This window comes from Syngnathus leptorhynchus, chromosome 22, assembly GCF_054491065.1.
Source record: "Syngnathus leptorhynchus isolate UIUO chromosome 22, UIUO_Slep, whole genome shotgun sequence".
Taxonomy (NCBI): Eukaryota; Metazoa; Chordata; class Actinopteri; order Syngnathiformes; family Syngnathidae; genus Syngnathus; species Syngnathus leptorhynchus.
In genome coordinates this window covers 1483836-1508498 of record NC_141216.1, presented here as the reverse complement: position 1 = coordinate 1508498, position 24663 = coordinate 1483836, and the positions used below count along the sequence as shown (strand labels likewise).

The 24663-nt window shown below is 42.1% G+C and overlaps 3 protein-coding genes and 1 long non-coding RNA gene across 10 annotated transcripts in view; 3 read left to right on the top strand and 1 right to left on the bottom strand.

Annotated features, from left to right (window-relative positions):
* LOC147039153 (uncharacterized) overlaps window positions 1-3959 on the top strand; it is a 7570-nt gene extending 3611 nt beyond the window's left edge. The window contains exons 2-3 of the long non-coding RNA XR_015063407.1: window positions 795-964; window positions 1457-3959. This is a non-coding gene — a long non-coding RNA (uncharacterized LOC147039153). The remainder of the gene's footprint in view (window positions 1-794; window positions 965-1456) is intronic.
* The window catches only part of LOC147039150 (V-type proton ATPase 116 kDa subunit a 1-like), a 26785-nt gene extending 2122 nt beyond the window's left edge, over window positions 1-24663 (bottom strand). Inside the window, exons 1-20 of one of the 7 annotated variants that reach the window (XM_085904305.1) lie at window positions 24430-24663; window positions 21348-21477; window positions 5217-5349; window positions 5068-5146; window positions 4846-4943; window positions 4563-4691; window positions 4402-4484; window positions 4176-4302; window positions 3999-4081; window positions 3791-3884; window positions 2991-3203; window positions 2781-2931; window positions 2545-2684; window positions 2304-2467; window positions 2090-2180; window positions 1899-2017; window positions 1616-1832; window positions 1439-1546; window positions 850-1050; window positions 260-277 (exon numbers count right to left, since the gene is read on the bottom strand). In XM_085904305.1, the coding sequence (XP_085760431.1) occupies window positions 260-277; window positions 850-1050; window positions 1439-1546; window positions 1616-1832; window positions 1899-2017; window positions 2090-2180; window positions 2304-2467; window positions 2545-2684; window positions 2781-2931; window positions 2991-3203; window positions 3791-3884; window positions 3999-4081; window positions 4176-4302; window positions 4402-4484; window positions 4563-4691; window positions 4846-4943; window positions 5068-5146; window positions 5217-5349; window positions 21348-21421 (2322 nt within the window). In that variant the 5' untranslated portion in view covers window positions 21422-21477; window positions 24430-24663. Of the gene's footprint in view, window positions 1-259; window positions 278-849; window positions 1051-1438; window positions 1547-1615; window positions 1833-1898; window positions 2018-2089; window positions 2181-2303; window positions 2468-2544; window positions 2685-2780; window positions 2932-2990; window positions 3204-3790; window positions 3885-3998; window positions 4082-4175; window positions 4303-4401; window positions 4485-4562; window positions 4692-4845; window positions 4944-5067; window positions 5147-5216; window positions 5350-5957; window positions 6018-21347; window positions 21479-24429 lie in introns of those variants that run through there. The other 6 variants (XM_085904306.1, XM_085904310.1, XM_085904307.1 and 3 more) reach the window with 6 other exon arrangements.
* Window positions 6688-17099, top strand: LOC147039152 (caveolae-associated protein 1-like). The gene is made up of 2 exons (XM_085904313.1): window positions 6688-7480; window positions 15185-17099. The coding sequence occupies exons 1-2, from the start codon at window positions 6959-6961 to the stop codon at window positions 16052-16054; spliced, it is 1392 nt and encodes a 463-aa protein (XP_085760439.1). The 5' UTR covers window positions 6688-6958; the 3' UTR covers window positions 16055-17099.
* On the top strand, window positions 17620-21151 carry LOC147039151 (signal transducer and activator of transcription 5B-like). Its single transcript, XM_085904312.1, has 12 exons — window positions 17620-17782; window positions 18472-18609; window positions 18736-18892; window positions 18960-19049; window positions 19161-19338; window positions 19435-19565; window positions 19689-19840; window positions 19916-20071; window positions 20198-20377; window positions 20466-20553; window positions 20665-20787; window positions 20904-21151. Exons 1-12 carry the CDS (start codon window positions 17655-17657, stop codon window positions 21018-21020), a joined length of 1638 nt encoding a protein of 545 aa, XP_085760438.1. The 5' UTR covers window positions 17620-17654; the 3' UTR covers window positions 21021-21151.

The following is a 24663-nucleotide window of genomic DNA, read 5'->3' as shown; positions in this document are numbered from 1 at the left end:
GGCGGGGCTATTGCTGAATTTGCTGCCCGGGTTTCCGCTTTCCATGCTTGTCTTTTGTTCTTGGACTCATGGAATTGAGTTCATGGAAGTTGCTTCATTGTTCCCATTCAAAGGGTCTCCAACGTAAGTGGTTAGAGAAAACAAAACTGGCGGGCCAGTCTGATGTCATGGCAAAGACATTTAAGGCTGATGCGGTGACGATATGGTGGAACACACGGCATCCAAGATTGGCCAAATGAAACACCGCATCATTTCTTACCGGCTCTTCCTCTGCATGCTTGAAAGTAAAGAAACGTGAAAGATTAGTAGCAGTCTGGTAACAAAGTCAAATATTTCACTGAATCGAACCCAATCCGAAATTGGAATAGAAAGCGAGAAGCATTTGCAAAATGGTGTTTGTGTCATATTAGGAGACGTTTCAAACTTGTCCTTCATCTCTAAGCATGCCAACATGGAAAAAATGCTGATGAATGTAGTCACAGTTATGCAATATGTTATCACAACATAAACACTCAAACGTAGTATGCATCAGAGCTGGGTGGTATTTTCAGACATTCCATTCCCTGGTTCTCATGAAAAACACCTCAGTGTTTATGTTTCTGAAATGGAAAATCCGACTCTTATCTGCTCTAGTCCATCACAGGCCTCCCTTTCTTTCCACACTATTTGAAAAGCACACATTGCACCATCTCCAAATGAAATAAATTGTATGATTGTCAATTTTAATCAAATCAATACAATTTTCATCATAATAATACAATAATAATAATTCTTTTCTTCCATATTCAACATAGGGATTTTCCAGTCAAGGCCCCAGTTTGTATGAATAAAGCCATTTCATGCGCTCACCTCATCTCCCTCCTCTGAGTGTTGGGAGAGCTGGTCGTGGTCCATGATCCCAGCCTCATCCTCCGTGGGCCCGTTGCCCACCCGCACCCCTCCGAACTTCTGAGTGCCCTGTTGGGTGAGTCCGGTGCATGATGAGGACACGCCTGTTTGCTCTAAAGATTGCTCTAGATTCTCTGCAGGGGTTTCTTGCATCTTCTGTGACTAGATACAAAAGTCACAAAAGCTTTGTCGGCCTTAAAGCAAGCCTTGCTTTGCACGCTGCACATCGCCGCTCATTTCAACACGGCACCCTAAACAGATGTTGAACACTCTCTCCAACTATAATCACGCCACCAAGACTTTGAGAACGATGGCAAAATCCTAGCCGATGATATATTACGTGGAGCGTTTTGAATAATATTGCATCTCGGAGGGTCAAAACATTTGGAGATCATCTGTTTTTAGGGTGCCCTCAGATTTTCAGAGCGCTTTCAAGGCAAGCTTTAAGCAGTTGGCATTTCAGAGCAAAACAACAACAACAACAACAACAAAAGGTTACATTGCAAAGGAAAAGAGTTTGAAGAGTGCGTAGTATGGAAATGGACATTACCAGGTGCTTTTTCCACAGGTGCTGACGCCGAAGCACCATGGTTTTCACCACCAGCATACAGGGGACACATGCGAGGGCAATCAGCACCAACAAAATCTGGATCCCCATCTAAACAGAGGTGTGAATATGTGTAGGCAGGGTCAAGAAATCCAGAAGACAATGAGGGGGAAATGGCACCTGTCCCGCATAGAGGGATTTGGTCGTGGGGTCGCTGTAATTGAAGAGACACATGTTGATAAAGTGGATGAGCAAGCTGGGAGCATCTTTTGAAGTCAATGCATCGTAAGCCGTCCATTTGTAGAAAACCAGCAAGGCCAGGTAACCAAACAGGCTGGACATGAAAACAATCTCTGGAATGAAGCCCAGGAAGATGTTCAGCGGCTTCTTGAAGTACCTGTATCATTTGGAAAAATCAATCAAACAAACAAACGTGTATCGGAGTCAATGTGGCAGTACTTACAAATGGTTAAAAAGACTCAGAGAGACGCCAAACAGCATGTGGATAACACCGAGGATGACGGACATCTTCATTTTGAAGGAGTTGAGGAACGTCAGCTTGTTGGTGGCAATATTCCATATCTACACACATGACAGCTGGACTTCATATCAAGGAAACTCCCGCATTTCAATGTTCCTTTTTAGTTTACCCACCGGGTCGATTCCCAGAGGATACGGCCCATTGAACACACCGGGGATTGCCGGGTCCAACTGTAGCACTGCGTTTCCTTCAAGCGTTTGGAACCTTCATGAACATCAGGAAAACATGAGGAATATGGATTGAAAAAATAAGTCTATGGATGCATTGTTAGAACAACAACAACAAAAAAATCATAATACTGTACTGTGTAAATATGGGATGACTTACGACCAATTGGCTCCTTTGGGGCCAAACATGGGCCTGACACTCCATCCAGAGCCAAACATGTTGAGCGATTTGGAAAAGCAATCATTGTAAATGACGCCCGTGTAGACGGAGAAGATACCCATGAGCAATATGATGTAGCGACCAGCAAACACCATATTGAACATCTGAAGGGAAGGAAATAAGAGATAGAGAGCGCTCAATGCATGTCCAAACATTACAATTTGGAGCATTTGGATAATACCTCATTGTCACTCTTCTGGGCCAGGAGGCGACTTTCTCGGATGACTAAATAAAGAGCAGCGCAGCTCATTAGAAGGCCATGACCCATGTCGCCAAACATGACAGCAAACAGGAAAGGGAAGGTGATGATGGTGTATTGAGCTGGAGTAGGGAAGAACAAGAGAGCATGTAAATTCGCCACACAGAAATTCCAATTGCTGTTGTTTATTGTTTGATGCTTTCTTCAAATGACAATACCTGGATTGATTTCCCTGTAGTTTCCAATGCCATATGCATCCACAATGTTCTGAAAGCCGGAGGTGAATTTATTGGTCTTGTTAAAAGTGGGCGGAGTCTGTTTGGTTGTCATCCTGTTGAGGATCGACGGCACGGTCGAACCGCTTCGTTCCTGTAAATTCCAATGTAGTTTCAATGAGCTTTCCGTGAACTCTAATTCCAGAAACTCACCGTTCCTCTGCGTAGGGCAAACTGAATTGAGTCCAGATCTGAAACCGGGCACCACACTTCGGCGATCAGACATTTCTGGGTCACGTCGATGTTGCACAGATTCAGAGTGTGGTAAATAGCCTTCATCTTGCGAACCTTGATGAACCACACTCGCATTGTCTTTGAGGCGGCCTGCAACACTCGCTGACGGTGGTCCTCGGTCTGGTTGAGAACCTGTGTTGGCACAAATCAAAGCGGATGCTATCATCCTCATAAGCATGGCATTCCAACTCAGAACCTGATTCATGTGCATTTCCATGAATGGCTTTTCCTGTTTTCTTGCAAATGTATGTAGATTAGCTGATATGGCAAATGTTCTATTGTATGAGCGTAATCAATGATGTATGTCTGACTTGCGTGAATACTCAAGCAGAACAGAGAGCTTAAAAACGGCAAACTCTGGTCAGCACCATTTTTTGATGGCGGACAAACCTCTTTTGCAGATAAGAGCCAGTGCACAAAAAGACCCGTTGACACGACAATGGATTTTGTTACACATTGATTGGAGCGAGGAGCCTGAAGACAAATGACCTGTTGTAGACTTTCTGATTAATTGCTTGTTTTGAAGTTTTGCCACAAAGAATAAGAAACCCACTTTTAAAATGAAAGTTAATGATAGAACAATAGTTTATTAAATGGATTACCGAGGCAATGGTCTTTTTGTCATTTTGATTGTCCTGTTTTGCTCAATTCTTCTACCAAGAGTTCAGAATGTTTGATCCTTGCTGGGTTTATTGAATAAAAAAAGAAAGGGGATGTACCATTTGGAGATCGTCAATACGGCTGTTGACTCCAGCCAACATCTCTTTCCTCTCTTGTGGAGTCTCTGGGCAAGGGTACAGAGAGGCACGGAACCTGGAGGAAAAAAAAATAAAAAAGAGATTTTGGAAAAATAAGATCAAAATAGTTGGGTCTCTGAAGAGATGAACTAATATGTGCATTTCAAAATAAAAGCATTTAAACACCCACCCCTCACAAATCTTTTTCACCCTGTTCTTCAATTGATCACCTTGGAAGAAAATGATGAAGACCGATTTGTGGACTTGGTCTCCCTGTGTGAGAGAATAATGTTTTGTTTTGTTTTTTTTTTTAAAAACCTTCCATTTTTTTATTACTGATTTACAAAGAAGCTTTTTGTGTACTGACTGTGGCGGGGTCCTCCAGCGGGTCTTCGATCTCTGCCTTCCGTAAGAAAACGTTACCACGGCACACGCGCCACAGCATTCTCTCAAAAGTTGGAATTCTTTCTCGACTGATCACACCCGCCACAAATCTGTACAATGAGAAGATGAGTTCGAACACAAATATTTTCTTTTCATCCCAAACGTGTTTGTTTTCAAGTAATAATAAGAAATATTCTCTGATGCTTTACCCCAATCTGAGGGGAGCACCTCTTCCCCCTTCGTTGCCTTCCATGAGGGCTGATGACTCTTCCAATAAGTTGGGATCCTCCATCTAAGAAAAACAACACAACCTTGTCATTGATTTTATTCCAAGCGTAGAACATAGAGAGAGCCACAAAAGGGTGAAAACCTCATCAAAGAACTGCTGCGTTCGACGAAGAATGTGTTTAAGCTCCGTCAACTCCAGGAAGTTCTTCTTCAGAGCTTCCTGGTTAGTGTTGATCTCCTTCAATTCGTTTTCCAACTTCTCAAAGGTAGCCTGCAAAGCAAAACAGCAGAGGTGACCAAATGGATTGATTCGTCGACAATCCACCGATGATCAAATCCATCGTCTCGTATTTTAAAAATTGTTTACAGACGTTTTTGAGTTAAAAGCAAAACCCTTCAGAGTAATGCTACATGATTTGATGTACCTCTAAATCGATCATATCCCTTGGAAAAGGAACCTCGGGATTTTCCCCGGTGTCAACAGTTGGAATATTGGCTTTCTTGATCTCCTTCTCCACAAATCCTATTCCAAGCAGTGAGAGAGCACGTTATGAAGCATCCAAATTTTTACTGTACTTTTTTTTTTTCCCCATAATGACACATACATAGAAACCAAAGCTGGCCATTAAACTGTCTGAATGACTTACTCAATTTTCTGTCCATCTCCTCACATCTTCTCACTTCATTGACAAACTTTCGCTGGAACACATTCACGTCCGGATTGAGCTGGCAATGGAAATGTCGTTGTTAGGCAAGTCGAATTTGACATCCCACAAAAACGTCCATTCTTACTTACATCTCTAAACTGGACCATGCCAAGTTCTCCCAGTTCACTGACACAGCAGTAAGCAGCCTCTGACTGGAGAAACAGCTGGGCCAGTGTCATCTCCTCACTCCTGAATAGTTCCCCCATGATGATGACCAACCAACTACACACATCAAAGATAGCTTTTCAAAAAGCCACTCAACATGCTTACTGGCCAACAAGAACGCAAAGGCAGCTTTGTACTTTTAACGTCATGTCACAAAATGTCCAGCAATCCATCAATTCTATGGATCAGCAAAATGCAGATGAATTAAAAATATCCAATATATATTAGATAGCTGATGTGAAACTAGACAGAAACAAAACTGGGGGCGTTAATCTATTATCCTTGTTAGCTTGCTGGACTGAAGCAGAGAGAAAACCATCTGTCGTGAGCATCCACTGCCCTTCAGCTCAAGGACGCCATGATGCTGCTGCTGGCTTCCATCATCACCGCGACAGACAGACATAGGCGCCCTTCTCTCTCAACCACCATCTCGTCTCGTTGCACAAAACCACAACTTGTTGTTGCTTACTCTTACAAAATAATTCAACGCTAAATGATGACCGAAATAGAACCAAAGAAATCATCATTATACCGTTTCGCTGTCCGTCCATACTATGGAGGAGATAACAGGTTTGGAAAAAAAATGACGCACAAGCGCTGAACAAGTTAATGAACGACTACAATGGATTAAAAAAAATCATTCATGGAAGTATTTTGATACTTACCGCTAAATACGTGTAATTTGTACAAATCTGTGGCCTGCCGAAGCCTAGGGACGCGGGATGCTACGCTCGTCAAGTTGGATATACTAAACGTGAACTCGGACATCCGTTGCTTAAATCAAAGTAAAAGCATAAGACGGTGCAAATTGAATCGATGGCCGTTGATTGCACACAACACAGATCACAACAATTAAGCATAGGTTCGTAAAATAAGTTCACAGTAACACATATTTTATTATAAATCATTTTCTTTACAGTTTTATTGGTACACTTTTATTTTGAAGGCCCTTTGCAGAAACACAAAAGCATTAGGAAAAGCAAAACTGACTGAGACTGAATGAATGAATGCATGAATGCATGAATGAATGAAGGGATTGCAACATCTGCAAGGCCGACAGAATCGCACATCCGCCTCACAGTTCAGAGGTCGTGGGTTGAAATCCGGCGTGTGGAGTTTATACGGATGTGTCTTTTAAGTCATACTATTATGAGTGAGAAGGGATTGCTAATGCCTTACTAGCTTAATTGATATTTTAAGCATTTGTATACACAAATCAAGCACACTGATAGCACCAAAAGGGAGGAGCTGCATAGCCTAACGAGGAGTCTTTTTTTCCCTTCGCTGTGTCCATCCCAAATGTGTGTATGGGAGGGGAAAAGGGAGGACTTTAATGACAGGGGGAGAGGCAAATGGAAAAAAAGGAGAGTGGCTAGAGAGAGAGAGAGAGAGAGGAAAACACTGTTGGTTGCAGCTTGACTTAAGGGTTTCTCTGCCTGGTGAAGCATTCACATCCCAGAGCTCGCTCATGTGGTAACGTGCAGCTTTGCTTGGCACCACCTACAAAGTGGCCTGAACACAGAGGGAAGGAAGGTGTGCATTTATGCCTGAGGCACAAAAAGGATCTCACAAAGTAAGAGAGGCACAGTAGCAGGTGAACAAATCCAGCAGGAGTCAGCAAGTGAAGAGCAAGTGAAGATCTGTGACCACTTGAAACCACACTGACATGGCAGCAATGGAAGCACTGGAGTGCTCAAGCGCTCAGCTCGAGCCACATTCCCTCACTGAGATCTCCGACGACGAAGTCAACGTCCACGCTTCGGAAGATGAAGACGATGTCCTCGCGGCGGCAAAGAAAGAGTTGTCCGCCGTGGAAACAGAAGGCGAGGCCGCAGAAGACAAGGAGGAATCGGGCCAGCAGGTGAATGGGGTGCTGGTGCTGTCTTTGCTCGACAAGATCATCGGGGCCGTGGATCAGATCCAGCAGACCCAGAGCGGGCTGGAGTCCAGGCAGCAAGAGATGGAGCGCTCGGTGAGCAACATCCAAGGCGAGCTCACCAAGCTGACCAAGAACCACAGCACCACGTCCAACAGTGTCAACAAGATGATGGAGAAAGTGCGCAAAGTGAGCGTCAACGTCAAGACTGTAAGAGCCAACTTGGAGAAGCAAGGGGGACAAATCAAGAAGCTGGAGACCAATGAGGCCGAGCTGCTAAAGAGACGCAACTTTAAAGTCATGATCTATCAGGTGGGTGAGAGGCTCCAAGAAGGTTTGACGTATGGGTGTGGCCTTCTTACAAACAAAACTTTCAACTTCTTAATATCCAACAAACGTAAAAACATGAGGCTGCGTAGCTTTAAATGGAAATCATACATTGTTTCTTTTGCACGTCAATTGTATGAACGTCGGATGAATATGATGGAAGTCAATTGACGCAGATGACTTGCAAGGGTGTGGCTAAAATGTTCGTCTGACAGTCTCGCAGAATTAAATAGGCTTCATCTTTTGGTATAGATATATATTTTATTTTATTTAGATACGGCCCAAGTTGATTTATTTAGCCCTTAATCACAGAAACGTCTCAAACATGCCCACAAATATGAACGACATCCTCTGATCTTAAACCCCCAGGAGGGCAAGGAAAAACTGAAACAACAAAGTGGGGAAAACACAGTCAAAATAGGGAATATAAAAAAAAAAAACAACCCAGATATAAATACAATCACTTGTTTATTTTCCCCATACTGTTGAAGTTCAATTAAAAACATTTTTTTCAAGTTTTTCTTGTTTCCCCAAAATATTTAAATATTTTTAAATATATATGATATATTTATTATATATCATATATATACATAATTTACTATGTACTGGATTTGGTTTTTGATCCCAGATGTTACTGCCCCGCCCCGAATGTACATTGTTTGCGCACTTGGAATCCACTCCAGGTGCCTTCCAAAGATTTTCCTTCCATAAGACATGATGGATAGACCTGAACAATACAAGCCTTCACATGTGAGAATGCTTACTGCTTGTCAGTCATACACAATCCGTCAAGTCAACCAAACCTGGAAAATACCAAAAAAGTCTGTCGCAGGTTGTGTTTAAGGTAATAATTGACAAAAAAAAAAAAAGGCAAGGGAAATACAGTGCTGTAGTATATTTGAAGAGGGAAAAAAAAATGCATTGCCTTGATGGGAATTCAGGGGAGCCCTATTTTCTTTTTTTAGCCTGTGAGGCAGCAGTGTCATGTGTAATAGCTTGCAGCTTTTTTGCACAGTGGCGCTAGAACATTCAGAGTTTCCACCCTTGACTCAGACATCATGTCTTGGACCAACATCCCTCTCGGTTTCTGGAGGGAGGGAGGGAGGGAGCTCCATTTTTAGGCAGTTGAGACTAAGTCGTGTCTGAACTTACAAAATGTAAGTCAGAATTGACATCCAACTTTAAGAGAGTGCTTATAAGTTATCAAGACAACATGATTTCAGAAAACAGAGGACCTGAGTTTGAAGTCTTGGCCATTATTATGGTCATTAGTGTCGACAACGTTTTACGACAAACGCTTGGGCTTGTTCTTCCTCTAACACACTCAAATCACAAGTTTGATGTCGTAGTCAAATGTAATTATGACGCTTCCCGGCTGCATACTCGGAAAAACAAAAAATGAACGACTCCCGTTGCCATGACGAGCTGGAACACAGCAAGGAGGTTGAATGAAGCCAGTGACTTTGAAGATATTACCAATGAACACCAAGTGAACTTCAAAAACAAAAATCAGAATGAAATAAAAACTAACTAGTATCACGTTAAAACGACATACATACCGTGCCTGCCCTGGCACTCTGCTGCTAATAAAAACACACTAAGTGGTGTTTATTGCACCAGACGCTCCATGCAGGGAGGACACAGCACCAGAAGTTCTTTGGACTTGAACTCAAAATCTTCTCACTTTCTCCCGAAAATGTATTTTTAGAGCACAAATCACCCTTGTCCTGCATTCCTGCTTCATAGCGATGTGCCTCGGGGATCAAGCGTGTACCTTTGCCCCAAACATGTGCAAGACGGATAACACAAGATAGGACGAGAATATGTGAGCCCTATCAAAATGCTGATGTGTAATGGTGCTAAAGGAATCCATCCCTACTGTGAGCTTGGGTGTGTTCTGATGAAAGCCTATTTAGACAGCTGATTCATGACACAGGCAGCCATTGTGCTCTCTCTGCCTACTCATCTTCACGTGGAACAAGTTTGCTTCCAATACTGATTTCCCTGTTCCTCCCTCTCAACACCTCCACACATGTGGATAAGTCACTCTACATCTTTTCTTCCTCAAGCTGCCACGCCCTATTTTACCGCTTGTTGTCTTACTGTCCCACTTGCTCCTTCCATAAAACGATGAGAAAGACATCCAGGGAACATTTTGCTCCATTGTTCTCATTCAAAAGGCAGCACGCACAAACCCCCTCCTCTTTCACAGGTCGACCCAGGCCCAAATATGGACATTATGGTCTCAAAAAGCTCTGGGCTTACTTTACAAGCCAGATTGTGTGAAATGTTCTTTGGACACAGACCAGTACGTTTGTTTCCTTTTTGGTTTTCTTCCAAGGTTCATAAGGTACAAACTGTGTGCGAAAGTCATGTATGAGGGCAAAACGAAGGGTCGAGAGACAACGGCAATGTCAGCGAGAGATCTCTAAAAATAGCCGCCATCACATACTTGTTTGATTGTGAGAAGGAAAGCGCTATTGAGACCATGTTCCTGTTTAGTCACCCAGATCTGACGCAGGGCCTCTTTAGGCATTCTTTAGACCTTGCGTTGAAATTGACACCACAACAGTTTACATCAAATAAGTCTGAGTCTAATATGGCCAAGAAAAGGGAACATGTTTGTCTAAAAACAATGTGTGACACTCATAATGGCAGATCAAAGTTAATTTTTCCCACTATACCATGACTGAAAGTTGGTAAGAACGCGGACTGGTTCATCATCACATGATTTTTTTTTAAATAATTATCATTAAAAAAAAAAAATTACCCAACCAGTAACGTCTGGACTGTGGTTGTTTTGTGTATTGAAAGTGTGTCAAAGTACTTTTTTCAATTTCTTGACTTTTCCCCACAAGTCAGCTACACATGAGTCATACTCCCAAGATGTGGTTAGACTAAAACATAATCACATTTGTTCTCCTCATGATTCAATAGTTCATGTGATTTTGGTGATAAATAGTGAAAAGGACACTCAAATGTCGATTTGATAATTTTTTTCCCACTGCTTAACAAATGAGACTTCCTTTGATACGTCAACAAGTCCGATGACTGGTGTCCACGATGTTGTAAATATTTGAGATAGTTTTGCAGTCCGACTGCTCATTTTGTTTGATAGTTCCGTGGTGTGCTTTATTTTGGAATAATATTCATTATATGCTCCTCGTGAGCCCAATTCTCCACTGGTCCAATCCAGTTTTTTGTTTGGGTGTTGCCATAGTACTGAGTCATTTTATTTATTTATTTGTTCAAACTTTCCTGGTTGCAATAGTTTTGGTATGTGTTGTTAATCCTTCCAGGTGCCCAGTGTGTTAGTCATTCCTTCATTTTTGCCAGTTTTTTTTTTTTTTTTTTTTTTTTTTTTTTTTTTTACTTCATGACTTATACCTTTGTTGATTGTGTGATGAACCAGATGAAGGTGTAGTTGAATTTCACTTCAAATAGGACATTTTCATTTTGCAATTGCTCCAGATTCACTTCAGTACAAAGAATTCCAAATATGTTGGCCCTAAAAAAGGGCACAAACAGAAGTGGAGGAACCCCATTTGGTTCCCAGCTTTTGAAATCTCCCTCTAAATGCCAAACTCCTCCATTGTTATTGAGAAGACAAACATGAGGTGTCCATGGAAACATGCCACTGTTAGTCAAGTGTAGGGAAATGTACACAATATAGGTCAAGTCACGGCCAGGGGATGGGAGCAGGCCAATTGTCTAAATCGGAAATATTACCCTTGCAGGCACGGGAGGAACATGCAAACTATAGATTTGCATACGTACATTTGTTTATATTTGTAACGACATGAAAGTACATGCCGACCATGAAGCAAAGTATGCGGTGAACGCAACCTCCAGGGGTAGCCAACAATTGCAAGCTGTGTCTTGCAAGGGAAAGCTAAAAAGGAGCTTCCTCACTTGAGCATGTCTGCAACCTTGGAAACATTTCATGAAATCCTTATTTTCGGTTAGATTCATGGATGCGTGAGAACAAAGTTGCCCTGTTTTAAGTCCACATGATAAGTGCCTCAACACACCATCTTTTGGAAAAAATTTATCTCCGGCCGTTGCGTTTTATCTGGAAGTAAAAGATTTGTTATGTTACCATGGCGCTGATGCTGATCTGATCTAATATGCCGCATTTAGACTTCTTTCCTACTGCGGCTACAAAGAATCTGGAAAACAAACGCAGGTGTGTAGGGCTAAAGAATGAAGGGAATTTGAAAAAAAACAACAGCAGACAAAAAAAAAAAAAAAAAAGAATGTATTCAAGCCAAGAGGGAGAAAGCACGCTAGCATGCAAGACCAGAGCGGGTGACTCATCCGTTGCTCTCCCCCCGCGGGGAACTGTGGCATGCCATCACTTTATATAGCCATCTTGCTCTCTCTGCTTCCAAGTCTCTGATTGAAGGGAACTACTGGAAAATAAGGAGAGGAATAGTCAGTTCCCTCCCAAGGTTTTGATGCTGCGTGTGACCACCACACGCTTTCCCATGGTACTCTCTTGAGAAATGTGGACAAAGCCATGAGCAATACCCAACTATTTTCTCCTGGGATTATGGTTGAACTCCAACTACAAAGTCATCTCAAAATATATGCATGTAAAAGTGAACCAATATATTCAATTTATGGTCGAGTATGTAAAAGTGAACCAAATAAAAACCTATGATAGATTCAATTTCAAATCCAATCCAATCCGAACAACTTTAAAATACAAGGATGATCTCGTCTTTAAGAAAGGAGGTTGTTTCATGTCAGCCTATAATTCCATGACCGCTTGGCAAACTATGAAATCATTGCACACGAGTTGTGAAGTAAAAAAAAGAAAAAAGAAAGCGACTGAATGGCTTGATTTAGTTGGCCTGTGTAAAATGGAAATATGCTGTCCCCATTTGCCTCTTGAACCGCATTCAGTTCCTCTTTACATCATCATGACCATTTGGTGTTTTCCTGGATTTACTGGAAAATCCCTCAGTTTGTGTGTGTCATGGAATGTGTACTCCGAGCAGGTCTACTACTGTACATGCACACACACACACACACACACACACACGCACGCACGCACACACACACACACACACACACACACACACACACACACACACACACACACACACACACACACACACACACACACACACACACACACACACACACACACACACACACACACACACACACACACACACACACACACACACACACACACACACACACACACACACACACACACACACACACACACACACACACACACAAAGACATGTGGCGAGTTGATGGTAGCTGAAGTTTAAAGAGGAAACCAGTAACAGAGAGAGGTGTGTTATGACGGGATTCCTGATGAGAGCTTGCAGTGTGGGCTCGGCCTAGAAAGCTTCCATAGAGTGGACAAATATACTCACTTACACACAAGTTGGACACACAAATCATCACTTGCAGAAAAAGGAGATTCAACGTTTGAGTTGATGGGACTTTTTCGATTTTTTTTTAACTGAAATGAAAGGGTGGATGAACACATGGCCACAGATGGCAGAAAAGCATGTCTGGAAATGATTGTTGTAGCCAAGTCCCCACACTGATTAAATACCACAATGACTCATTGGACTCATTGGGCCAACATGAAAATGCCTTTATTGGGACACATCAAATGCATTTATTCCATGTTTGTCAGTCAGACAGAGATTGGCACAATTGTAGCTGAATACATTCAAATCTGCAGTATAATGCATGATATCAAACCTACGGAGACAGTTGGAATGAAAACAAAAGACATGGATTGATGGGTGGGTGGGGAGTGGACCGACCATGAAAGAGAAATGCTGTGTGCTGCTGATCTCAGCAACTCCCTGGCAAACATTGTTGGCTTTTACAAGAACTGGACTTGTGCTTGACATGAAAAGCCATCTTTACTTTCATTGTTTGAATTGAATCTTCATTGTTATTTAAGAAATACGAGTCGACACAAAAGTGGCATGTTTCTCTCCTTTTCTAATAATACATTTTGTTACTATAGTTATTTTCCTCAGGTCTACTATTTTGACTGCAAACCATAAATGTTTTGGGTTTTTTTTTGCTCGCATAAAAGAGCTGCTTCTGCAGACAATCAAATAAACACACACACACACACACACACACACCACCAGTGCATAGCTCATTTGTCGATTTTCCATGGCTCAGAGTGTGTACCTTCCTGCCTTGCCTGTCTTTGCGGAGAACAATGTCCCATTAAATTAGTTGAGGAAGTCAATACACGGTGAATGCTTGAATTTTCTCAGATATATGAAGCAGCTTTCAATGCACAAACGTACACGTTGAATCCATTTAACAAACAAGTGACCCACTGTCAGGTGGCAAAATGAAAAAACACTCAAGTATGACTCATTTAAAGCAGGAAGTCACGTCTGGGCTGGTGCAAAAACATCTTCTATATGCCTTTACTAGTCCAAACATGGCGCCTGTATTCTCATTAGTTTTGCGGAGTACGAATTGAGCAGGAAAAAGTCACCTGGCTCAGCTTGCAAAGGTCACGTGAGCAAACCTATTTGCAAAACATTTGAGGTCAATTGCTGAATCCCTTCAATAAGACCTAGCAAGAATTTTCCATTTTCCTTTGGACACAGCTGGTCAGGAAAGCCGGGATTCCTCTTTCAAGGTCAAGTTTACCCAAGACACTGCAATACAATACCTTCATAAAACCCCCATCAAGTCTCAACAGAAAACAATGGAATCCAGACCCCCTCCACTTTGCGCCCCACCCTCATCTCCAGCCCAGCCTTTTGATGCTATCATCTTCCTGCTAAGCAAATTTCCACCTCTCTGAAGCATCATCCAATTTGTGCTTCATGCGACAGGAGAGCGGCATATCTTCCTGTGTCTTTTGTTCGGACTCGGTCGGTCCTGTTCCTGTTTTGTTCGACTAAAGGAAAACACACACAACACGCACAAGTGTCGCCTTACGCCAGCACATCCACCTTCAGGATTGACCGTGATGGAAAAAGGAAACCCCCCCTCACCCCCACCCCTTACAGGTCTTTTCCATCCCTTCATTAACAATCCATAGTTCATTGTATTCCAAAGGTGAAGGGTCACACACAAGGAAAATGCCTATGGAAAAGTGAGAAAGATGGCTGGCTGGCTGATTGATGGCCCATGTAAATGAAGGCGATGGGAGAAAGAAAAGAAAAACTAAATGTTGCGTCAGTGTGAATTCGGATTAGATTGCAAACTCCAGGCCCGGGGGCCAGCTACGGCCTGCCACATCAATCGATGTGGCCTGCAAAGACAAATTGACTTTATGTGTCACTAATGAAATGACCAATTGTCTTCAGAGATATTGCTAGCATTTTTTTGTTAGCTATCCATCTGTTTATTGCGTAGACAAGGCGTTGACAGTCATAATGGCCCTACATGAAAACAATTTTTGTGTTTTATCTTTATTGCAAGTGGGCCTCTAAAACCCCTTGTGGGGAAATTGCGAGCCTTTTTTTCCACAACATGCATTGACAAGTAACAATAGTCACTTCATATATTAATGTGAGCACAGGGGAATGCTTCTAGGTGATGATGTTTCCATTGCCTCACCTTTGTCAACGTTAATGTGCATTCCTCTCTGGCATGACTGAGATCAAGTCTGTGAAATGTTCTGTCAAATGAGACATTATATTCATATTCCCATTTTTGTCATCTCCTCCACAGGATGAAGTCAGAGTTCCCTCAAAACTCAACGTTTCCAAGTCCATGAAGGTGTCTGAAGGTGTATCAGGAAGCAGAGGAGGAAGTATGCTAGAGCTCAAGGAAGCTACAGAGGAACCCGGAGAGGAGGCGGAAGAGGGAGAGAAGGAAAACAAACCCATAATAGACCTTTCCTCGGATGAGGAAGGAGTGGACACTGAAGACGTCCTTTACGAGACCCGTGCCGAACGTATCAAACGCAGCAGCCTGCAGCGTGTCCAAACTCTCAAGACCGTATTCTCCAGGGAGAAAATGGATAAGACTAAGGCAAGGACCAAGGAGAACCTGGAGAGGACCAAGCAGAAAACCAAAGACAACCTGGAGAAGACAAAGCAGAAGACAAAGGCAAATCTGGAGAAGACCAAACAGAAGACAAAGGAGAACATTGAGAATACAAGGCAAAAGGCGAAGGAGAACCTGGAGAAGACCAAACACAACATTGAGAAGAAGATGGGAAAGCTCGGAACTCGCATGACCGTCAATCCGGAACACAAGCAGAAGCTGCAGGTATCCCGTAACAAGATGCAGAAAGCCTTCACGCCGGACCACGTGGTCTATGCCCGTTCCAAGACCGCCGTCTACAAAGTGCCCCCCTTCACCTTCCATGTCAAGAAAGTCCGCGACGGTGCCGTCGAGGTCGTCCAAGGCACTGAAATGGTGGAGGTCTCCCAGAATGCTGAGACCTTCAATGAAGTGGATGAAGAAGTGGAGGGAGGCGGCGTGGAGCTCGACATGGAGATGATGAATGGCGGAGATGATGAAGATGAAGACGAAGAGGAGGAAAGCCATGATATGATGGAGGAGAACGACGAGAAAGACAGAGACAGCGACTAGATCAAGAAGAAGGAATTTGCCAAACGTCTTTTACAACACCCCTAAGGTTCTTTTGTAAAAACTGAATCCAATATTCCCGATTGAACACATCCATTTTGTTTTCCTATCCACAAAGCAATTGTATCTAACCAAGGCCATTTAATCAATTGCCATCTCTAATCCCTTTCTTTTTATTTTCCAAAGAATTAAGACCAGACCAGGCTCCTAGGTTTCAGTTTTTCACATTTCCATGTATCATTTTTATGTTTCTTTCTCTGTCTTTTTTGTGTGTAAACTGAGATGAGGACCAATATGTTGGGCAAGCTTCATTACACTGCATAGACCAACTGTTGAAAATCCTTCAAAAAACCTGATAGTGAATATAAATTGCAAAAGATTGTGTAGTGTTGCACTCCACTACCACCCCCTAGGGGTTGATTATTTCAGAATGGTTTTATCTACAGTTTGTCAGCTTTTCGTGTTACGCCAAGCATTTCAGTCAACAAATTGTTTCTTTAAGCTAGTCCAACAATTTCCACATTTATTTGACTATTATTCAGATGTGCCTTGTGGGTTGTGTAACTCACAAAGTATTTCGTATGTTCTGCAATGACTGCATTCCTTTGGCATACTCAAATAAAAGTCCATTTGCAAGTGATTTTTTTTTGTTTTCCAATATACAGTCAGTCCAACATGGATTAACGAGGGTAGGATGTAAGCCAAATAGGAGGAGGAATACAGTTCATCTGTAATCATGCAGTATTTTTATTGTCAAAGCTTATTTCCAGCACAGAAAGGTTTAGATTGTGTTTGTTTATGTAAATAATCACATCATGGGTCAACATTTTCGCATAATGCTGCTGGCACATATACTGCATTTAGACGTTTCTTGAGCCCAAATTGACACGTGCCTGAAATAGAACATATATTCTAACTTTATATTGCACAATTTATCTTAGTGGTTTCATGATCGGCACTTCAAAGTGAATTAACATTGTTGTAATTGATGATCGTACAATGTTTCATTGCTTAACCACTAATGAATTAATAAAAGCTATTTAGTTCAGTCGTTTGTGTGTGCCTCTTTTTGTTGTCGTTTTTTTTAAAATCATTTGATAAATAATTCACATTGCAGAATGTCAACTATCATACAGACTCTACACTGTCACACACAAACATTGACCTTAGTAGCCCGACTAGAAATTAGGTACGTATATAGCAAAGTGTCAGTCAAAAAGATGTAAAGATAAATTGTAAACTGCTTTCAATCATTATGTTCTAATCAACAACAACATATGACAAGAGGCAAAACCAAAAAAATCTAATGTCATTCCACTGGATGGTAGAAGGTAAATAATTAACCTTTATTACCAGTTTTGCAAGTATGTAGTGGACCACAAGAGTTTTCCAACTAAACTAAACCTAAACTAAACCGCAACAAATGAAAGAGGATTTACGTCATAAATGTCAAGAATGAATTGCAATCAATAGTACAAACTTTTTTTGTTTCTATCAAGCCATTCAAGAGCGTCTCTCTTTTATTTTGAAACGGAAGCTGATCCTAATATCGACTCTTGACTTCTCGTTCCAGCAACAGCTGGCATCGCAGAATGTTGCGCGAATGTCAACAACGGTGACGTTTAAAGTTGTGTTTACTTACGTGTTGTCTGTCCGCTACTTCTCTATCTATTTATCTATCTCTCTCTCTCTCCATGGTGTGTCTGTGAGCTGTTCTGCAGCCTTTAAAAGGTGAGCTTGATCCGCAACCATACAAGTAGCATGTGGCGTTAGGGGACTTGAAGTTTCAATTGCATTCTCCAACTTGACAACTGAGCTCGACGATGCTAGCGAAGATGATAGCATACTTTTAGCTAGTTAGCACAGCGCACGCTCAAGTCCCACCCAAGTTAAAATAAACTCAATATCGCCCCACTATTCATGGAATGGGTTTATCGGTGCAACAATATATAGAAAGCTAATTCAATGTATTTCAATGCGTGGCAATCCCTGGATGAAGACCATCGTTAGCAAACTCAAACATTCGCTCAACTTAATAGGAAGCAGATGAATGAGAATCTGCTCTGTGAATTGAACGGAAAAAGCCAACTTTCATAACAAATGTAGCTTTAAAAATCCGAGTGGCCCAGTCAATAGGAAGCAGATGAATGAGAATCTGCTCTGTGAATTGAACGGAAAAAGCCAACTTTCATAACAAATGTAGTGTGGCCCAGTCAACAATAAACCGTTCCCATTGTTTTTCAAAACAACACCCTTAAGATGTTTCTTCAAAAGCATCAGGACATCTGATGTTCCATGCATGCGTGTCAAACTGCAATGAAAAGACTTTTTTTTTTTTTTCTTTTTTTTTTTTTTGCTTTGCTACCACGCCTACCCCCCTTCATCGTTTTTCTGTGCCCCCCCCCCCTCCTCTTCCACAGGAAGAGCATTATGGCAATGTGGATTCAGGCCCAGCAGCTCCAGGGTGATGCCTTACATCAGATGCAGGCTCTGTATGGCCAGCATTTTCCCATTGAGGTGCGCCACTACTTGGCCCAGTGGATTGAGAGCCAACTCTGGTAATTTCCCTTTCTGTTTAGCTACATTGATCACGGAGCTGCGACCATGCTGGCCGTGCCACAATTACATTCCTATCAATTTGAGTTCTCTCGTTTGTGCTATTTGTTGATTTTTGCCCATCGAAGGGATTCGGTGGAGTTGGGCAACCCAGCAGAGGAAGCCAAAGCCAAGCGTTTGCTGGATAACTTGGTGGCAGAGCTTCAGAAGAAAGCCCAGCTTCAGGGGGGAGAGGATGGCTTTCTTCTTAAGATCAAGCTAGGACACTATGCAACACAGCTAAAGGTAACCCAGCACGTTTTAGGACCAGCATCCAAATGGATTGTAAATTACTGTTTGATTGTAAATGCAGAGCACATATGACCGCTGTCCTTTGGAGCTAGTGCGCTGCATCAAACACATCCTGTGCTCCGAGAAGCGATTGCTTCAAGAAGCCTTAAATGTAAGTGTTCAATTGCCACTAGTTGTTTAAAGAAAGGCTAGTCTGCTTCCTGTGGAGGTGTTTATCATTCAACAATTTCAGTTCCTCATTTTTTTGTTTGTTTGTGCTAAGGCAAATTGTGTGAGTGGGGAGCAGGTCATAGACAGCCTCTCCCAGCGCCATCAGCAGATCGATCAGACCTTCGAGGAGCTCCGATTAGCCACGCAGGAGACTGAGAATGAATTGAGGAAGCTGCAGCACAGCCAGGAGTACTTCATCATCCAGTACCAGGAGAACCTGCGCCTGCAGGGTATGCACTCCACCATTTATTCTTTGGAAATGCTCTTAAGGAAACAAAGAGCCCGGATCAATGATGGTCAAATAAGTTTTTTTCCATTTTGGTCAGCCCAGCTGAGCAGTCTGAGCTCCCTGCCTCCAGCTGAGCGCACCCAACGGGAAAGCGCTCTCCAAAGCAAGAGGACCACTGTTGAGGCCTGGCTGGCCAGAGAGGCTAGCACATTGCAGAAATATCGCCTTGTAATGTCATGTTTCAAAAACATTCTTTTTGTCATCATTAATGCACATTTTATTTGCTTCTGTTTAGTATTTAAACCTATTTAAAGAACATATTTGGATGATTGTCTCATGGTGTGTTTGCAGGACCTGTCCGAACAACACCAAAAGACCCTAAGCCTTCTGAGGAAACAGCAAACTTTGATCCTAGACGAGGAACTCATCCAGTGGAAGAGGAGGCAGCAGTTAGCTGGAAACGGGGGTCCTCATGAGGGAGGACTCGATATTCTCCAGTCCTGGTATGCATTCAGGACGGAGGCTTTTTTTTGACTGGCGACAGAGTTGCTGACATGATTTCACGTATGATTTCTAAGGTGCGAAAAGCTGGCAGATCTGATCTGGACAAACCGACAACAGATTCGACGCTGTGAACATCTTACTCAGCAGCTTCCTCTACCGGGCCCCATGGAAGAGTTACTGAGCAAACTCAATTCAGACATCACGGATATCATCTCTGCCTTGGTTACCAGGTGAAAAGAACACCTCAGTCTAAGATCCCTTGCTATAGTCGGGCGATATGTATTCCAAAAAAAAAAAGTCATATAGTCCTGCAAAACGGTTATGGATGTCGCGCTTCATGTCCTCCTTGATTTTAGCACCTTCATCATTGAAAAGCAACCGCCCCAGGTGTTAAGAACCCACACCAAGTTTGCTGCCACGGTGCGACTCCTGGTGGGCGGAAAGCTCAACGTTCACATGAATCCGCCTCAAGTCAAGGCTTCCATCGTGAGTGAGCAACAGGCTAAAGCGCTACTCAAGAACGAAAGCACGCACAGGTGAAGGAGAACAAATCATGGAACATGAGATGAGTTGTGAACCCAGCGTCAAGTTCTTTCCTAATTTTTCCTCCTCCACATTTGCTAGTGAAAGCAGCGGTGAAATCCTTAACAACAACTGCGTGATGGAGTATCAGCAGGCCACGGGCGCTCTTAGTGCACACTTCAGAAACATGGTAGGGTCGGGCCATTTTCAAACCAAATACCAAAAGAAACTAAATCAATGCATTTGCTGCATGGTGGTGTTGTTGTTTTTTTTAAATGTATCCATTTATTTTTGCCTTCAGTCCCTGAAGCGAATCAAGCGTTCGGATCGTCGAGGTGCCGAGTCAGTGACGGAGGAAAAGTTCACAGTTCTGTTTGAATCCCAGTTCAGCATTGGAGGCAATGAACTGGTCTTCCATGTCAAAGTAAGAGCAACTTGTGAGAACTGAATTGGTTATAAATCATATTTCGAATGTAATATTTCTTCCTATGGCAAATTTGAGGTGAGCTGTCATTTTGTTGTTGTTTCTTTGACCTCCAGACGTTATCGCTCCCCGTAGTCGTGATAGTCCACGGTAGTCAGGATAACAACGCCACAGCAACAGTACTTTGGGACAACGCCTTTGCCGAACCGGTGAGTCGGATTCGAGCGCCTTGAAATATTTCCCTGAATGATTTGCTTCTCGTCTCCTTCAGGGCAGGGTCCCATTCATTGTACCAGACAAGGTACTGTGGAGCCAGCTGTGCGAGGCCCTGGATATGAAGTACCAGGCGGAAATGCACAGCGAGCGTGGCCTGTCAGAGAATAATCTGGTTTTCCTGGCACAGAAAGCTTTCACCAGTACAAGTAACAACCCGGAGGAATACCGCAACATGAGCATATCTTGGGCCCAGTTTAACAGGGTGAATGAAGCCAGCAACAAAATCATCACATAGAAGAAGAAAAAATGGCATCAACTTGACTCTTTTAAACAGGAAAGCCTACCTGGACGCAACTTCACCTTTTGGCAGTGGTTCGATGGAGTCATGGAGCTTATGAAGAAACATCTCAAGCCTCATTGGAACGATGGGTAGGTGATTCACCTTTTGTTGCAACAGTCAGACTTCACGATGAACTGTCGAAAGCGGCGAATGGTTATTGAAGGAAAATGCAAATCATAATCATGGGCACTTTGAACGATTTGCAGGGCCATCCTGGGCTTTGTTAACAAACAGCAGGCACAGGATATGCTGATGTCCAAACCTAATGGGACATTTCTCCTACGATTCAGTGACTCTGAAATTGGTGGCATCACCATTGCATGGGTTGCAGAGAATCCCAACAAAGCAGGTATTAAATTATGATATTACGGATCTACATTACCAAGTCCAATGGCACTAATATCAATTTCATACATAATTGCCATAAAAAGTGTTGGAATATAATTGTGTGTTGTGAACAGGTGAAAGGCTGGTATGGAATTTGTTGCCTTATACCACCAAGGATTTCTCCATTCGTTCCTTGGCAGACCGTATCAGCGATCTGAACCATCTCCTGTTTCTCTATCCCGACCGACCCAAGGACGAGGTCTTTGCAAAGTACTACACACCACCTCTCTGTATGTATTTCAACTTCTCCAAAATACACAATGGATTGAAATTGGATTTCAAAGTCAAACCATTTGATTGTCTGGCAGCAAAAGCAGTGGATGGCTACGTGAAACCGCAGATCAAACAAGTTGTACCAGAGTGAGTCATGGATGGAATGCCAAATGATATTTTTTTTTTTGGGACATATCTATTAAAATGCACATTTCATTTGGACAGATTCACAACCCCGAATCCCGAACCTAGCGGAACAACTCCCACATTCATGGACCAGTCATCTTCTCCCTCTGTGGTTAATCCCAACACTTTTGCTGCCTACCACTCAATGTGAGTGAGCATGTCCATGTACACAAGCTAAAAAACAAAAAATGAGCACAAACACATTTCATTTGAAATGTGCCCTCTGCTGTTGTCCTCTCAGGGGGGATGCCATGTTGGATGCGGAGGGAGACTTTGACTTGGAGGATACCATGGATGTAGCCCGACATGTGGAGGAGCTACTGCGTAGGCCCTTGGCCAACCAGTGGAGCAGCCAGCAGTCCTGAACGGGAAGGGACGGGACGCATCCTATCCACTACGTATCTCTCTTTGGCGCAAATGTATGGTCAGGTATTCAGCAAACCTCAAACCTGTCCCGTCTCTAACCTGGGCAGCAGTATCGGTGCCTTTAAACTGACTTTTTTTTTTTTTTTTAACATTCACTGGCTTTTATCAGGTCCATGGCAGTTTTGAAGCACAGTATGACAGTTTACATTTGTCAATTCAATCTTTAAAGCACACAATCATTTGAACATGGAAGCAAATGGAGCTGCGGGTGGATTAAAGCCTATCCAAGCTGATTTAAAGCAAGAGGCGGGATATACTAATTGTGTCCTACATAAATCTTGAGTGTTCAATTGCTACACAGCAACTGTGAGGCGGATGTGCTGACCACTAGCACACTGTGCTGCCCACAATGTTGATTTGTCTCCCATTATTTCCATTAAATCGCTTTCTAAATGGGAATCGTGCAAAATTGTAAGTGCCGAAACGAACTCCATTACAGCGTGCTGTCGAGAAATCGATTTCAAATCGTGCAGGCGGATTATGTCGTGTATATAATGCATACGGAACATTTACATCAAAACTACTAATGGATATGCATACACATGTTGGATATTAATATGCATACATATTGTATATATGCATACTTCTACATAAATAGTGGATCTATACAGCGGCTCTCAAAACTACAGCCCCCTGTTCAAATGCCAGCTTTCATACAGTCTATAAGCTTGAATTTTTTTTTTTTATAAATCACATGGCAGTACCTAAAGACTTTTTCTCTTTTACTACATCATTGTTGTGACTTGTTTTTCCATTCTGACCTTTCTTTACTTGGCTGGAAGAAATGTTCTACTTTTCTGTATGGGCTGTGACCCCAATTTAATATAATATAGTTTGATGTATTACCAAATGTGGTTCCTTGCTCTATGTAGAGCAAACGAGCACAATTATCTCTTACCATGCTGCATTTCTTTTTGTATCACGTGGCCTCCGCAATCACCAGATTTTTAGTCTGCATTTATCATATATAAATATGCATATAATAAGATCAACTAGCTCAATTTCAAAAAATGCAATTTATGTGCAAAATGGACACAAAATATTTTTGCTTATAGCGAAAGATGAGGGAAATTTTAAGTTCTGGTCTCGAGGGTTCTTTTTAGGAACATTTAATTTGGTTATATCGTGTTGTTTTAGTGTTGTGTATAAAATGATGGGACACTTGTAGCTATTTACAGTATAGCTTAAACATAAGATCAAATTGCTACTAAATATGTATGATTCCAGGCCACCATATATCTTTCTTGTTCTTTTCTGCAATTCAACTTTTGTGGTGTATTCCAAAAGGATAAATAAATGCCACTGTGGTATTATAAAGGCAAAATCATAAATACTGTCACAGCTGCCTGGTGAGTTGAATGAAATGTTGCCTTTGGTGCTGGGACTGTAGCCTTAAATGTGAACATTTTTTTTTTTTATGATACATTATGAAATCTGAGAAAATGCAAATGCTTGAGCAATCATACCACCTAAAGTGTTTCATTTTGCTAAATAAAACTTTTTGTCAATGGGTGGCTGTCTGGCTGAATACATTGTAGTAGGAAATATTATTATAAATATTGTGTTGCTTGTCAGTTTTCTTTGCTCCTGTTGATAATAAATTGGAACCCTGCTGCTCAAACTCACCACTTATGTTCTTTCTAGTTGTTTTTCTTGGTTGTAATGAAATAAAATGACTTTAAAAAGGTATCATGTTATAAATCAATCCTTTTTCCATTTGATTCATTCAGTTGAGCTCTATATAAGCGGTCCCCAACCTTTTTTTGCGCCACGGAACGGCCTTTATATAAATAAATAATACATTTATCAGAAATATATAAATACAATGAAATAAAATGATACGACTGGCATAAAAACAAATAAAAATAACTCACCATGAGGTATCTGCTCCGTAGCCTTGTTTTGGTAACCGCCGAATATCCCGTTGGAAAGAAAGGGCAACAGGATTTGAAGTGCTCTTGTGGCAAACTCGGGATATTCTTGATTTGATTTGAATCCAGCGCTCTTTTTCTTCTTCCCAAACATCTTTTTTTCTTACTCATTTTTGCTAGTTTCGGGACGGGACCGGGACGAGCGTCTTGATTTGAATTCACCTGTGTCAAGAAGTA